The following is a 16623-nucleotide window of genomic DNA, read 5'->3' as shown; positions in this document are numbered from 1 at the left end:
TGTGTGTGGGGAGGGGGGCTAGCCTTCCCAGCAGCCTGCAGGCTCTTCAGGTAACAGTGAGCTCGGCTCCCTTAGACTGTGCGATAAGGCATCTCGTATGCGTGTGATTCATGTTATGATGGGGTGCCACCTGTGACAAAGGTGATGCTGTGGCCCCTCCAGGAAGGGCTGGTGTCAGGGCTCCCAAGCGGTAGCTCTTCTCTACACCTGCTGGGGTTAGCTTGTGGGCAGAGAGGACGCAGAACAAACACTTATTCTGGGCCTAGGGAACGCCAGGCATTGTCACAGACGGAAGAACAAGATTTAAATCTCCATTTACCAGCTGTGTAACTTCAGGCAAGTGACCCAAATATTGGAAGCCACAGTTTCCTCCTCTGTAAAAACAGGGGCAAAAGTCCCTACCTCACAAGGTTATTGTAAGCACACAGTGAGGCAGTCCACAGAGAGGCACGCAGTCCAGGGTCTGGCCCATGGGAGGGGCTGGATAAGTAAGACTTTCCTTCCCTTTTAAGTAGGATGTTACCGAAAGGTAAGTGTTTCGAGAGTTCCTCTTTGTTGGATTCCTGCTGGGGATTAACTATTAATCCTTTCTCTCCCCTCTCCCCTTGTGTCCAAATATTAGTGTTAGAAACTGAGACAAAGGCCATGGCCTCCTTGTCTGTCCTGCTCCCACTCCCTGGTGGGTAGCTGGGAGAGGCTTGAGGGTTGGAAACCTCCGCCAGTGGCCGGAAGGTGGGAGAAAGAAGGGCTGGGGCTCCATATGCGTGAGAGGTAGAGACACAGAGACGTAGGCCAGAGACCCCCAACACAGCTTTATTCACACCCAAAGCCCACTCTAACAATCTTCCCGTGTGTGGGGTCCAGGGGTGAGGGGGGACAGTGGGGGTAGGGCCTGAAGGAGGAGTATGGGGTTCAGGGCTCCTGAGTTACTCATCGCTCAACAAATGACCCAAGATGGCAGCCCCATGCTCCTTCCAGGGGCCCTGCTGCATCTCCCACCCCATCCCTCCAGTCTTAGCCGCTGCTCCCAGGGGGGCAAGAGGAGCTTCCATCACCATCCGGGGACCCCGACAGGGGCTGGCCCATCCGATCCACACACCAGCAGGGACCTCGGCGCTGCCCCTGGGAGGAGCGGCACTGGGGAGAGAGGCACAGAGGATCAGAGGGGCCACGGTCAGGCTCCGGCAGGAGGGACGGGAGGGCCCATGGGGACAGAGCCTCTTGCTCTACTCTTCTCCACCCACTAAACTGGCCCTATTCCAGGCCTGAACCATAGTTGTCAAGGTGCTGTTCCCAAACCAGCCTGGGGCATCAGCACTAGGGACGGCTTAGAAATGCAAATTCTCCCTGTGAGTTCACAGCCCCTGGGCCCCTAGGTGACCAGAGCTCTCTCGCCAGATTGATGGAGCCCGGGACTTAGGCATTCCTGAGTCAGGCAGTCGGGCTCCATTACTATAGCATGTGGCTGTTCCCTGTGTTTGTGTGGGTCCTAAAGTGGGGAGATCTTAAAGGCAGGGACAGTCTCCTTAATGCCCTTTGTAAGCACCCCTCACCCCCTCCCTGGTAGGCACCTTGTGCTGCTGGACCAAGGGGCAGAGAGGAGACAAGGGGCCTCACCTGCCGCTTCCGGTAGAAGCCCCGATGGTCACAGTTAGGCACGTAGAGGGTGTGAGCCCCTCGGTACACCTCAGTCTGTAGTTGCTGGAGCACTGAGTCCAGATGTCTGCGGCACGGGCCCTGGGAGGAGGGAGAGCAGGCAGCTCTGAACCAGCCCAGCGTAGCTCCACCATGCCATCCCTGGCTCCCCCAGCTGGGCTCCCAGGACGTGCAAATGGGAAAACTCTCCACGCCCAAGGGGACAGCCTGTGATGGGAGTGTCCAGGGCTCCCCACCCCTCCGGCTCTCCGCCAGTCACAAACGCACCATCTCGGTGTCTTGGACACCCCCAGGACTGGGCCGGCCCGCAGTGGTAGAGGCCCCTGGATTCCTCTGTTGGTCTCTGCGGTTCATGTCCTGGGGACGAGTGGTCCCTGCTTGGGGTTTGCTCTCCTTAGGATTCTCTCCTACAGCCACAAGAGGAACCAGGGAGGAAGAGTCCAGAAATTGGGAGTCAAAGACCAGAACCAAATGGAAGAGAGCCTTGCTCACCCTGACTCCCTGAAGTGGGAGAAGAGATCTTTCAAAGCAGTGGGAATGAGGGCAGTTAGAACTTGCCTCCACCTGTACCTTCTTCTGGCCTCAGTTTCTCTCTCTGACAAAGAGTGATATTACCTCTCCTGACAATATGTCCAGACTAGTCTTAAGGCAGAAGCACTTTGGAAAGCAAACACAGAGTCTAAGTACAAATATATTGGGAGGCCTTGGGCTTGGGGTGAAAAGACCTGGCTGTTCCCCCCAGAAGCCAGCAGGGGGTGCACCAAGCCAGGGAGATGAGGCAGCAGAGCAAGGGCTGTGGGAGGGGGTTAGCAGGGACCCAAGTGGAATGTGTGTCCCAGGTGTGAACCTGCTGTGACTCAGCCCATCCCTCCCAGGCTTTAGACATGGTTACTTATGGGGCACTGCAGTGGGGGCCTCTCCCTTCTGGTCCCCCATATCTCAACCCACCTCAACCCCAGGGGTCCCAGGAGGAGGTACAATTCAGCCCTTGACCAGGACAGGCAGAAGACAGGTTGCAAAGATGCAGGGAATGAGGGGCTTCTAACCTTCAGGCTGTTCTTGGCTCTGGAGAAAGTGTCATACATGGTGTCTGGGGAGCCTAGGAAAACTCAGGATGGGAGGGGGTGAGGAAATACATTGGGACCACCAGGATGTCAGGGTGAGGAAAGGCAGGGAGGGGAGTATGCAGTGCTTGGAACTTGTCCCAGCTGTAAAATTAGATATTATGGCCCCAAAGGGATCAGCTCTTCCTCTCTGTGCCCAAAGACAAGCTCTGCTGAAGTACCCAGTCCTCAAGCCTACATAGTTGCTCCCACCTGCCTTATACCGGCAGCCCAAGAGCCAGTCCCTCTGCAATCCTGATTCTGATCCTTCTTCCTCCACCCTTCTCAGACCTTGCCCCTCATTCCCTCCATTTAGCACCCTACCACAACCATGCTCCCACTACCTTCTCCGACCCACCTAGACAACCCTTTCTATGAGGACCCCTAGCAGCCCGGACACGGGCATTTGGACTGAAAGAAACTCCCAGTTAACTTCTCATCCCTTCCTGAAAGAAACCAGGAGCTCCGATGCCCCTGGGGTGGGGGAACTGCTTTCATTTCCTGCCCTCCCCTGTCCTTGCTGCCCCCCATCTTTTGGATTCTGACTCACTTCTGTCCCACCCACCCAATGACTCAGACTTCTATTTTCCTCCCTGGGGTAGGGTGGGGTAGGGTGGGTGGAGGGTTCTGAGCAGCTTTAAATCATAACCCTGATTTGGCAGATTCCTTCTTTTCCCACCTCTTTCCCCTTCTCTTGAGGCCCCCAGAGCCTGCCCTCTGACCCTAGTCTAGTCTGAAACAATTCTGGGTTTGGGTCATCTTCTGTTCTAGAGCCCATGCTCAGGTGCTTTGGACACCCTGATATTAAGGGGAGAAGGGGGGAGCTATTTCTCAGTGTGTGCAGGATTTTGGAGTCTGGATTCCCTTCTCTCCTCCAAATGGAAGCTGGGAACCTCTGGGTCCTTTCTCCAGCGGGGAGTGGGGGATGGAGGTGGGGGGGTTGAGGGAAGGAGCAGGGATGCTGTGGCATATGGCATGGCCCTAAACCCCTCCATGCTCACCTTTCCCTTCAAGAGAAAATAAATGAGGGGGGGGGTTAAGAGCTCAGACATTTCCCTGCTTTGTCCCCAGAGGCTGTGGCCACATCCCAACCTTCTAGCTGCTTCCCGCCCTTGTCCCTTTACCCCCCAAACGTGTCACCCACCTTCCCACCCCCCGCCCGGGGCTAGGAAGAAGCAGCATCACTGACAGAACCCAGAGGCTGGCAGGTCCCTGCTCTCCAGGATCCTGCCCGCGGCTTTGCGGGGCTCATGTGGGCGGGGCGGGGCAGGGGCGGGGCGCCGACTCACCCGGGGGCCCGCGCGCCCGGCGGCAGCGGCCGCGGCCCAGCAGCAGCGCCCGCAAAGGCGCCTCCTCTTCCTCGGGCGGGTGGCACTGCAGTCCTGGGACGCAGTTGGGGGTGTAGACCCCGCACTGCTGCCCCTCCCTCCTGAGACAGCCCCCAGCTTCCGTACAGGCCTCCGCCGGCGGCCCCCCATCCTCCTCCTCCACGCAAGCCCCCGGACAACCCGCCTGCACCCCCTGCCCGCAGCCTGGGCACCGTGCCAAGGCGGCTCCTGAGCGGGCAGCGAACAGCAGAGTTAGCAGCAGCAGGGGCAGCAGCAGCCTGTGGGGGGTCATGGTCAGGATTTTTGCCCGGTCCACTCCTCCCAGAGCCCTCGAAGCGCAGCTGCTGCCCGCCGCCGCCCCTCTGCCTTAAGTAGCCGCCGGTCAGGGGCCGGGCCCTTTAAGAGCCAGGTGAAGGGGGGGTGGGGGAGAAGGCAGGGGCATTCCCTAAACTGGGTGGGACTGGAGAGGGCCCCCCCCCCCCCACCTGGGTCCTCCCCACTTTCCTCTCCCCCCTCCCTTCCCAGTTTCTGTTTACTTCCCAAATTACTCCGATTTTTCTTGCTTTGTTCCCGGGACTCATGGCCGGAATTTGGGAGCTGGACAGCTGGCTGGAGGCACTAGAGGGTGGGGAGGGGTGGAAGAAAGAGAGGACGGGAGTTGGGATGAAGCGGAAAAACCTGGAGTCCTGTTCGTGTGTATGCATGGGGGATTAAGGGGCCTAGGGACTCTGGGGGGGAGTGAGGGGCCTACTGTCTGAAAGGAAGGGGGAAGGGATGGTGTGTGGGAGTCACAGGAGAAATGTGTGCAAAGGGAGAAGACAAAAGGCCAGAGATGATGGATAATGGGGTCTTGGGAAAACCCACTGCTGAGGGGAGAAAGTAGCCTGAGGAAGAGCAGAGGAAGAGCAACGTTTGAGATGTTCCTATGGGAAAATGGGGGGTCAGGGGGTCAGACTGGGTGAAGGTGGTAGAAGGGGTTGAGGGGAACAAGGGGAGAGGTGGGGAAAGGGTGGGGAGGCACACTTTGAATGTACAGGCTTTAACCCTAGGATTGTGGTGGGGCCACCAGAATATTCTGGTGTGCAAGAGTGAGAATAGCTGAACTGAACACCCGGCAAGTAGGGACAGGGTTGTGGTGGGGGATTGGCCCACTGACATTATGGAGGTGGAGGGGGGTGGGGCAAAAGTTAGAGGAACCCACACTCTGGGTGTTCTTGGCAACAGTGGACAGAGAACAGTGGACAGAGAACAGTGGACAGAGCCCCTGCCCCCCCCCCCAACTTCTGTCCTTCAGGTTAGCTTCCATTCCTTTCCTTTCTTAGAGTCTGCCCCTTCACCCCCAGTATCAGCCACTGGGTTGTCTGGATTCAGTGTCGGGTTTTGTTATGCCCAGGGGGCGCTGGACGGGACCCGTCAGGGTATTTCTGCCTTCACTACACTGTCTACCAGCCCCTCACACCCACCTCCCCTCTCCAGGGCAGTGCCCCGCCCATCCCCAGCCCTCCTAGCTGAGCCTGCCTTCCTAGAGGCAAGAGGCAGGAAGAAGGACCGCTTCTCTTGGCCCGCCCTGCTCAGGATTATGCAACAAGAGCCATCTCATTCTTTCCTAAAACAAGGGCTCAGGCCGGTGACTTAAGTTTAAAACTCTGGGCCCCCAAGCAACAATGTCAGCAAGGGCTTCCGGAACTTTGACGCAAATACAAAAAAAAAAAGAACTTCACTCCCAGCACCACTCCACCCCCTGCCCTGGCTACCCTGGGACCCTAGAACATGAATTGGGGGAGCAGTGTCTTGTAGTAGCTGTGAGACACTGAGGCAGATGAGACAGGCAGGGAGGAAGAGAGTTGGGGGACTGGGAGGAGGAAGCTCTTCTCCACTCTGCGGAGACTCTGTGACCTCCTGCCCCAAGCTGTGAGCCCAGGGTGGAGAGCTCTGTCCTGTCCCCAAACCCTTATCACTGTTTATTTTGCCCTGCGGATGGGCTCCAGCTTGTTGCTCCTGCATCCGACAGGAAGTCCAAAGGAAGTTTGGGATCTTTGCAGGATCCCAGTGTGACTTTTTAAATGGTCATGCTTCTCCTTTGTGGGTTATATTGCAGGAGAGCCCAGTACGTGGGAGCCTTTCCCATCCGCCCGTCCTTCTCAGTACTCCCTTCTCAGACTCCCCATCCTCCCTCCCGCATCACCACCACCCCTACAAGAGATTTGCCCTGTTTACTGCTCCCACCTGCCCAGCTTCTCCCTCCCTGCCCGGTGAGCAGGACGCCCAGTCCAGGACCACCACCACACCGGGGACACCACACTGCCCTTTCCCCCAGCCCTCCAGCATGGACGCCCAGAACTGCACTGTGTGGGTGTTGGAGTCTAACCAGTCTATTCCTTGCAGACTGAGACTCTGGGACTCAGCTTTTTCCTCCCTCTGGGATGCCCTTTACCGCAGCCCCGGAAACAGTGGGAACCGCAGGACCTGCCAAGTGCTCAGGATGGAGCATGGGCCAAGGGGCAGACCTGTGGGACTCGAGCCTCCTTGTGACAGAAGAGTTAGCTGAAAGCTTTGCCAGGGCTGTGAAAACAGGCTTTTCCAGAAGTAAACGCGGCTGGACCTCCTCCTTCTCTTGCCTGGGATGCTCTCTTCTTTGGCTCCCTTGTGCACTGTGTCTCTCACACTCACAGCCTGTCTGTCCAAATCCCTGACACCCCAGGGGCTGGCTTCCTTTCGAGAACAAGGGGTGAAGGAAAGGGCTTGCCTAGACCCTTCGAGCTTTGAGTCTGAGGAAAGACAAGTGATGGCCCATTTCCCAGACGGAAAGACCTGGGGATGTGGATCAGTGACCACATCAGGACATGGCCCAAGTCTGGTGTGGGCTGGATGGGAACTGCTGCGATAACCTCAGCTGGCCTCCAGCCTCTGGTCCCTGCAGTCTCTCTCCCACACAGCCTTCCTGTTGGTCCTGCAGCTCCCGGTCCTACTCACGTGACTCTCTCCTCCTCAGAACACCTCCGCTGAAATGCCAGGTCCCCTCCCTTCCACCCGCATAAGACCTGTGCTCCCAATGAGCCTGGGTGGCTCAGTGAGTTAAGCCTCTGCCTTCGGCTCGGGTCATGATCCCAGGGTCCTGAGATAGAGCCCCGCATCTGATCGGCATCATCTGGCTCTCTGCTCCGCGTGGAGCCTGCTTCCCTCTCTCCCTCTGCCTGCCTCTCTGCCTCTGTCAAAAAAAAAAAAGACCTGTGCTCCCATCTACCATCCACAGCCCTGCAGACAGTGAACTTGAAAGCACTGGCTGGTTCAGCCTGTTGGCTGGGTCACCCTCCCCAAAACCCCCTTGGTGGTCTCCCACCTCTGGGCCTAGACAGAGATTAGGGGAAGCGGATGTGCGGCCTATTTGATGCTCAGAGGTGATTTCTTCCTCTGGACTCTACGCTTTCAGCTCCCAGGGATAGAACCCTCATTCCCTTTAATATACACCAAATTCCATCACCTCTTCCTCAGTGGCTGGGCCAGCTCTCTGCCTTCCTTTTATTTCATCTGCATCATTGTGTTCTTGTCTTAACTTTTTGTTTATCTTTTCTTGAGTCCTACTTTTCTGGTTGGATTTGGAGTACTTTGAGGACAGGGGTTCCACACCCTCTTCATCTCTGGGCCACCAGCTACCATTTAAGGAGTTTGGATCTGATACAAGTAGAAGTTGTGTTCTTGGTGGGAGCAAAGGGCACTGAGAGGTGAAGGGAGGAGCATTGTACCTCTTCTGGAAGCTCTACCATTGTTCCTGAATTTCTGGGCTAGCCCAGCTCACCCCAAGAGGTCTCCTGGCCCTCCCACCCCTTCAGCCCTCCTCTCTCTTTTCCTCTTTTTCCCCCTTGCTCTTAGGGTAAAGGCCAAAGAGTCTAAGAGGCCCAGAAGATGGTCAGGGTATAATAGGAGAGGGAAACCTGGCCCGAGAATAAATTAAAGAGGGCTTTCTGGAGAATACGACTTTATACTAGAATTTGGGAGAAGAGATGGGAGGACAGCATGGCATTTTTCTAGACTGGGCTGGAGTCAGCCAGCCAGTTTGGGAACTGGGAATCATTAGTGGACAAGGAGCAGCAACTGGGGATCTGAGATTTACTTCTTTGCAATTAAATGAATAAAAGTAAATTCAATAGATTCACAGAGCATCTATTTATGTGGATGTAAATAGGTTATATGGACACAAATAGGGAGAAATTATGCTCTCAGAGAGCTTAAGATTTATATCTGTCCATCTAAGACATACTTCACAAGTACTTTAAAAAACAACAGGGATGCTATGGTATTCTGGGGTAGAATGTAGACTGTTGCAAATAAATCTAACTGTTTTATAGGTCTATGACATAAACACACTGAAGGGGGTGAGGGGCAAAAAGGTGCTGACCTAAGTAACTTTAGAAAACAGTGTTTTGGGGGCGCCTGGGTAGCTCAGTTGGTTAAGCATCTGCCTTTGGCTCAGGTCATGATCCTGGGGTCCTGGGATCCGCATTGGGCTCTCTGCTCCCTGCTTCTCTGTCCCCCTCTCCCTCTGTGTTCTCTCTCTCTTGTTCTTGTGCTCTCTCTCAAGTAAATAAGTAATATCTTTAAAAACCTCAGGGTTTTGCCTGGGAACTATAAGGATAAAGATAAAAGGTACAGCGTAATCTACATGAACACTGTGCTCAAGTTGATAAAGTTTCTCATGGGCTTATAGGTTACAAATTTTTGAAACTGCTTTCATGTATACTTGGGTTGAACAAGTAAGTTATGGATATTGGGAAGCCAGATTTCCTTTTTTTTTTTTTTTTTTAAGATTTTATTTATTTATTTGACAGACAGATATCACAAGTAGGCAGAGAAGCAGGCAGAGAGAGAGGGAGAAGCAGGCTCCCCGCTGAGCAGAGAGCCCGATGCCGGGCTCTATCTCAGGACCCTGGGATCATGACTTGAGCTGAAGGCAGGGGCTTTAACTCACTGAGCCACCCAGGCACCCTGGAAAACCAGATTTCTCACTGTTGGTGGGAGAAGTCACAGGTAGGTAAGAGGGACAGGCTGGAATGTATCCTTTGATGTTTGGTTAGGACTCAGAGACCCAGTATGAACTCATGTTTCACTTAATATATATACAGATGGGTGAATACAGAAGCAACTCTAGATATGTGTATCTACAGGATTTAGCATATATATTATCTAACTCCGTTCACTGAGTGGGCCAAGAAGCAATGGCACTGCAATAGCAGTGAGCACAGCTAGCACCCAGATCTTGGTCTCTAACTACCATTCTCCAACAAAAGGAAGCAAAACTCCTTCGAGAAATAGCTGGTTCTAGGCCTGGTATAGGAAATACAAGATGAACTAGAACACCTTGTATGTAAGAAAGTAAGGAAGTGCTCAAAAAAACAAAAAGATGGGAATATATTAAAGAGATGTAAGAACCAACCTGAAAGGACTCTCAAAGGTCAAAGCTGAAAAAATTTTATGCAACCATTAAATGATACAATTTTGGATTAAATAAGGTATAAAATCAATATGCAAGTGCATACGGATCATATCCATTTGCTAAGGCTGCTATAACAAAGTACCATAGATTGGGTGTTTCAAAACAACAGAAATTGGGGCGCCTGGGTGGCTCAGTGGGTTAAATCCTCTGCTTTCGGCTCAGGTCATGATCCCAGGGTCCTGGGATCGAGCCCCACTTCGGGCTCTCTGCTCAGAAGGGAGCCTGCTTCCTCCTCTCTCTCTGCCTGCCTCTCTGCCTACTTGAGATCTCTGTCAAATAAATCAATAAAATCTTAAAACAACAACAACAACAGAAATTTATGGTTTCATGGTTCTGGAGGTTAGAAGCCCAAAGTCAAAGTGCTAGCAGGGCCATGTTCTTTCTGAGACTCTGGGTAGAACCGTTTCTTGCCTTTTCCTAGCTTTTAGTGGTAACCGTCTATTCTTGGCAACCCCTGGCTCGAAGATGCATCAGGCTAATCTCTGCTTCTGGAATCACATGGGCATCTTCACGTTGGCTTCCCTCCGTGTGTATCTGTCCAAATTTCCCCTTTTTACAAAAATACCAGTCATATTGGATTGGGATCTGTCCTAATGATCTGAACCTGGTTAAATCTGTGAAGTGCTTATTTCCAAATAAGGTCATACTCGGAAGTACTGGGAGTTAGGACTTCAACATTTCTTCTTCTGAGGAATACAGTTTAGTCCATAACACTGATATAAATAAGTGGTTGAATAAACAAACAAACAAAAAACAAACAAATGGGGACAAGAGGATAAATTTTCCCTTCCAGGAGACTTCCAATGTATGTAGATACTCTGCTCTCCAGAAGGCAAGAGCTTAACACCTCGCCTGCCTTGGGCTAGACTTGGTGACCATGCTTCTAAAGAATAGAATACAGGATGTTGTTTTTCCAAGAGAAGAGGGAGATGGGGGCAAAAGAATACAGTACTGGAAGGAAAAATAGTAACTTCATAGGGAAGACATCTAGCAAACTCTACCTTAACCATGTGATCAAGGTTAACCTCACCACAGTTGTTCAAATGGGCATTCACGTGTCCCCTGATATGATGACATGGGAAACACTTCACCTCCATGAATTTTTTCCCATAAATCCATACCCCAATCCAACTATGAGAAGAATATCAGACAAATCCAGATTGCAGGACAGTTTAGAGGATACCTTGCCTGTTTTCCTCAAGACTGTCAAGGTTATGAAAAACAAAGAAAGATTGAGAAACTGCCTCAGACCAGGGGAGACTGGGGAGAGATGACAATAAAAGCAATGTGGTACCCTGGATTGAATATCAGAACAGAAAGAGGACAACAGTGGAAAAATGATCAAATCCAAATAAGCTTTTTTTTTTTTTTTCCAAATAAGCTTTTCACAAGGCAGGGGGCAATGAGTGCCTGGCTGGCTCCGTTGGTAGAGCCTGCAACTCTTGATCTTGGGGTCATGAGTTCAAGGCCCATGTTAAGTGTAGAGATTAGTTAAAAATAAAATATTTTTTAAAAATCCAAATAAAATCCAGAATTTAGTTTATATTGATTACCAATGTTGGTTTCTTAGTTTTGACAAATATACTATAGACATGTAAAATAATATCAGTGGGAGGAACTGGGTGAGAGGTATTGGGGAACTCTATATTATCTTTGCAACTTTGCAATAAATCTAAAATTATTGCAAAATAAAGGGCTTATTAAAATACATATCATAGCAATGGTTTAATCTCAGTTTCTTTTTTAAAAAGATTTTATATATTTATTTGTCAGAGAGAGAAAGAGAAAGAGGTAGAGGGAGGAAGAGAGAGCACAAGTCAGGGGGAGGGGCAGAGAGAGAAGCAGACACCCCGCTGAGCAGGGATCCTGATACAGGACTGGATCCCGGAACCCTGGGATCATGACCTGAGCCAAAGGCAGACACTTAACTGACTGAGCTACCCAGGCACCCCTAATCTCATTTTCCAAACAAACAAACAAGTAAAAGTTTTGTATGTCCTATGCCCTGAGCTAAGGATACAAAAATAAGTAAGATGGGGCACCTGGGTGGCTCAATGGGTTAAAGCCTCTGTCTTCAGCTCGGGTCATGGTCCCAGGGTCCTGGGATCGAGCCCTCCATTGGGCTCTCTGCTCAGCAGGGAGCCTGCTTCCTCTTCTCTCTCTGCCTGCCTCTCTGCCTACTTGTGATCTCTGTCTGTCAAATAAATAAATAGAATCTTAAAAAAAAAAAAAAAAGAAAGAAGTAAGATGGTCCCTGCTTCCGAGGAGATCACAGTCCATAGAGGATGTCCACATGAGCTACTGATAATGATAATGATAATAATTAATAATAATAATGCTAATAGCAGCTTATGTAATCTAATGCTTTCTATATGCTGAGAACTGTGCTAGTACTTTACATTTAATGCTTACTGTAAGTTTATAAGGTGGGTGATGTTATTATTCCCGTTGTTCTTCCTATAGGAAAACACCAAGTCTTCAAAGAGAGAGGTGTTGGAGCAGGGGTTTGAACTCAGATCTCTCTTGAACCTCTGTGACCTGCCTCATTGTTTCCGGCCTCCTACTTGCCTTCAGCAGTGTTGGCTGGAGGTCTTTGCTTAGAACCATCTACCAGGCAAATCCATATCCAAAAGGCCTCTTAGAACACGATTACTTTGACTGGGAAAAGGGCCATTCCACAGAGCGCTGGTGGTTAAATTCTGAGCCTTTAATATGTTGCTGTGGTTAACATGGCTATCAGAACATTAGGCATCAGAAGAAAAATATGGGAAATAAACCAGAAGACATTACCTAAGATCCTAATAGAATTTTGCACCTGTACCTGTTTCAAGCCCAATACATCTAAACCATTCTTATTCTGTCCTCCCACAAACCATTCCTCAGATTTCCTATTTTGCCAATGGTCTCAACACTTTCCCAATTTCCCAGTCATCCTCCACTCTTTCTTCTTTTGAAATTACCTGGATATATCTTTTGATATTCCTGTTCGTTCTCCCATCTGGTCTTTTTTTTTTTTTTTTTTTTAAGTAGATCCATGCCCAGCGTGGCCCAGTGTGGGCTTGAACTTATGACCCTAGGATCAAGACCTGAGCTGAGATCAAGAGTCAGATGTTTAACTGATTGAGCCAACCAGGTACCACCCCACCCCCAACCTGGTCTGAAAGTGTTTCCATTTCTATGGGCATCCTGATGGTTTGGGGTTCTCATTGTCTTTCACCTGGACCAAGCCAATAGCTTCTTTTGGATTGCCCTGTTTTTAGACACTACCTACTCGGTACCCAGACTATTCTTTCTGAAATGAAAAATAGAGCATATAATTCCTCTGCTTAGAAATCTTCAATGACTCCCTAAGAACTCCAGAATCAAGTCCAAATCCTTGGTTCTTAATCCACTTGTTCTATAACCCCTATTATTACCTTACAAGAACCACCCACCCCTTGACCAAATATGCTCTTTAAATTCATATTTCTGAGCTTTTTAAAAAATATTTTATGTATTTATTTGACAGAGAGAGAGAGAGATCACAAGCAGGCAGAGAGACAGGCAGAGAGAGGGGGAAGCAGGCTCCCCACTGAGCAGAGAGCCCGAAGCAGGGCTCGATCCCAGGACCCTGAGACCATGACCTGAGCCAAAGGCAGAGGCTTTAACCCACTGAGCCACCCAGGTTCCCTGAGCTTTATTTTTTTAAATTAAGATTTTATTTATTTGACAGAGTGTGAGTGAGAGAGAGCACAAGCAGGGGAAGTGGCAGGCAAAGGGAGAAGCAAGCTCCCGGCTGAGTGGGGATCCCTACTCCAGACTCCATCCCAGGACCCTGGGGTCATGAAGAGCCGAAGGCAGATGCTCAACCGATTAAGCCTCCCAGGCGCCCTACTCCAGAGGTTTTATTCGTAATCACACTCCTAACTTTTCCCTTCTTCTCCAACCTTGTGTTTTCTAATTTTTTATTATCAAGCTCTGGATGAAATTGAGTCTGTTCACCCTGATCCCAAGAAGCTCACAGTCTCTGGGAAAAACAGAAAAGCAAATCAACAATGACACCACGTAAAGACAGGCGGGACCAAGGACTAAGTGACACAAAGGGAGAAGAACCTAAGTTTGTCTGGGAGAATCAGAGAGAAGCCTTCACAGGGAAGGTGATGCTTTGATTGACTCTTGAAGGAGTAGAAATTTCATAGGGAAGGACTGAGGGGAAGGCTTCTAGGCTGTGGGAACAGCACCTGTCTTTACCAGTTACGTGGCTGTTCATCTTGTATCTCCTCTCAACATCCTTACAGTTTATCTTGTACTTCTAGCAGCTTTTCATATACCATATCTTGTCTTCTTCTGATTGGCTTATGAATGCTTTTAGGAAAGGGGCCATATCTTCTATTTCTATTTCTATTCCTCTGCAAAATGCAAAATGCGGGTTGTAAAACCTACTCTACAGAATTGTTGTGAGTGTGTTAGGGGAAATTCATGTGACATACTTGGTAGATACTCAGTGTTTTTGTTTTTGTTTTCCTATAACGAACAAAGTTCCTGGCCCACACTAATGTACTCAGCATTTAATGAATGAATGATCCTACCCTGGTTCAAAATCACTTTCACATCTGAACTCTGGGCTTTGGGAGGCCTCATTGGATGGGAAAAGATCCCGATCTTTCAGCAACGTTTCAGCAGGGCAAGGATACTAGCCTGTGAGAGCTAACCAAAGAGATGAGAGCTGTTCAGTCTGAAGAGGAGGCAGAGATATTCAGACAACTCAAGTTCACTGAATGCTTACTTATATTTTGCATGATTCTCACAATGTTCCATTATCTCCACTTTGCAAATAAGAAGACCTATTTAGAGATGTTAAATACCTTGCCAAAGGCCATGTATCTAGATGGTGGGATCCACTGGATTCCAAGTTCAATGCTATTTTCACTTCAACATAAAAACTTTCATGATGTCGAAAAACATGAAGACTTTGGATAAGTTAAACACAGACTTCTTTGCTAAATTATCTAAATACTCAAACCACATGTAACTTCTAGAGCTAGAGAGAGGTTGTTTTAAGGCAACTAAAATGAAGGTAGCCTTATGTTGCGGGTAGGGTGGGAATAAACACAAGAAATGTATTATTATGATAAACAGCACAGACTGAAAAAAGGAAAGAAGTTAGAAAAGAATTAATAAGATCATAGGTAAAAGATCCCTGGTAAGTCACGAAAAGACTAGACCTTCTCTTTTTCTTCTTCTTGAGCTATGAGAATACCCCCAGCTTAAATCTGGGCTCTTTCCAAAAGCAACCTGGGGCTGATTGAGTCTGGGTTCCTGCCCTTTTTGGTAGGCCAGCTGTGCCCTCTTTATACCTGTCTCTGGCAAAGCTGTTGAAGAAAGTATCCTAGGCTGTAACAAAACATTGGTCATAGTAAATATTTCTTTTTCCTCCCTAAAATTTTGGCCTGAAAGCCTAGAATTTAGTATTAAACAACCAGAGTAAGTTTAGGGGGATAGCAATTAAATCTATTACATCACCATCAAATACAGTTGACCCTTGAGCAACATGGGTTTGAACCGCATTGGTCCACATACAAGCAGATTTTTTTCAATAAATACAGGATAGCATTATGAATGTATTTTCTCTTCCTTATGATTTTCTTAGTAACATTTTTTCCTCCATTCCTTACTTTGCTGTAAGAATACAACATATATGTATAACATACAAAATATGTGTTAATTGACTGTTTATGTTTATGTTATGTTATGTTATGTTTATGTCATTAGTAAGCCTTCTGGTCAACAGTAGGTTATTAGCAGTTAAGTTTTGGGGGAATTAAAAGTTATATGCAGATGTACCATGTTTATCAGGAAAAAACCCACACATAAGTAGATCTGCACAGTTCAAACCTGTGCGGTTTAAGGGTCATCTGTACTCTTTGGAAAAGACTGAGTAATAGTCTCAGATTGAGGAGACTAAGGAAACATGACAAGGGAATGTAATGTCGGATCCCAGATTGGATCTTGTACAAGGAAAAGGACATTAGTAGAACAACAGGCCATGTTTGAATGAGGTCTGTAAATCACTTAATAGTATTATACCAACGTTAATATCCTGGTTTTCACTAATTATACTATGGTTATATAAGATGTTAACATTAACATGTGGAATTCCATGCACAAGTACAAACTTTCAAAATTTTAAAAAATTTTATTAATGGTTTATTGACTTAGTGAAAAATCTAAAACCATAAAACTTCTAGAAGAAAACACAGGAGAACATTTTGTGACCTTGGGTTAGGCAAACATTTCTTAAATGGAACACCAAAAGCATGATTCATAAATTAAAAACTTGAAAATTGCACATCTTCATGATTATGAACTTCTGCTCCTGGGAGAACACTGTTAAAGGATGAAAAGATAAGACACAGACTAGAAGAAATGTAAATCACATATCTGATGAAGGATTTGAATTCAGAATATATAAAGAACTTTCAAAATGCAGTATTAAGTGAAGCCACTCGATTTTAAAAACCAGACAAATGACTTGCACAGATATGTCCACTCTCTTGATTGTGGACTTAAATTAGGATTAGTTATGGGTTAGCCTCAGGATCTTCACCTACAAAAAGGAGACATAATAATAAGATTCGCCACGGAAGACATACGGATGACAAGTGTGCATCTGAAAAGATTTTCAGTATCGTTAGTTATTATGGAAATGCAAGTTAAAATCATAACGAAATACCACTACCTACCTACTAGAATGGCCACAGTGAAAAAGAATGACAACATCAGTGTTGGAAAGGTTGGGGAACAAATGGAACATTCATACGCCGCTGACAGGAATTTAAAATGATACAAGCATTTTCGAAAACAGTTTGGCAATTCCTCAAAAAGTGAAGCATACATCCACCACATGGCACAGCCATTCCTTCCTAGGGGTTTCCCAAGAGAAGATGAAATGTACTTCCGGATAGATTTGGCATACATGTTCGTAGCAGCTTTATTTGTAACAGCCCTAAATTGGAAACCACCAAATGTCCATCTGTCAACAGGTGAATCATAAGCAGTCTGTGGT

At 48.4% G+C, this 16623-nt stretch overlaps 1 protein-coding gene across 1 annotated transcript; it reads right to left on the bottom strand.

Moving 5' to 3' along the window:
• Window positions 1–788: 788 nt before the first annotated feature.
• Window positions 789–4466, bottom strand: IGFBP6 (insulin like growth factor binding protein 6). The gene is made up of 4 exons (XM_046012656.1): window positions 4049–4466; window positions 1924–2063; window positions 1618–1737; window positions 789–1137 (listed from the first exon to the last, which is right to left on the bottom strand). Exons 1-4 carry the CDS (start codon window positions 4377–4379, stop codon window positions 1015–1017), a joined length of 714 nt encoding a protein of 237 aa, XP_045868612.1. The 5' UTR covers window positions 4380–4466; the 3' UTR covers window positions 789–1014.
• Window positions 4467–16623: the final 12157 nt, after the last annotated feature.

Source organism: Meles meles, chromosome 7 (genome assembly GCF_922984935.1).
Source record: "Meles meles chromosome 7, mMelMel3.1 paternal haplotype, whole genome shotgun sequence".
Lineage (NCBI taxonomy): Eukaryota > Metazoa > Chordata > Mammalia > Carnivora > Mustelidae > Meles > Meles meles.
Note: the sequence above shows the minus strand (reverse complement) of the source record. Positions and strands in the feature narration are given on the sequence as shown.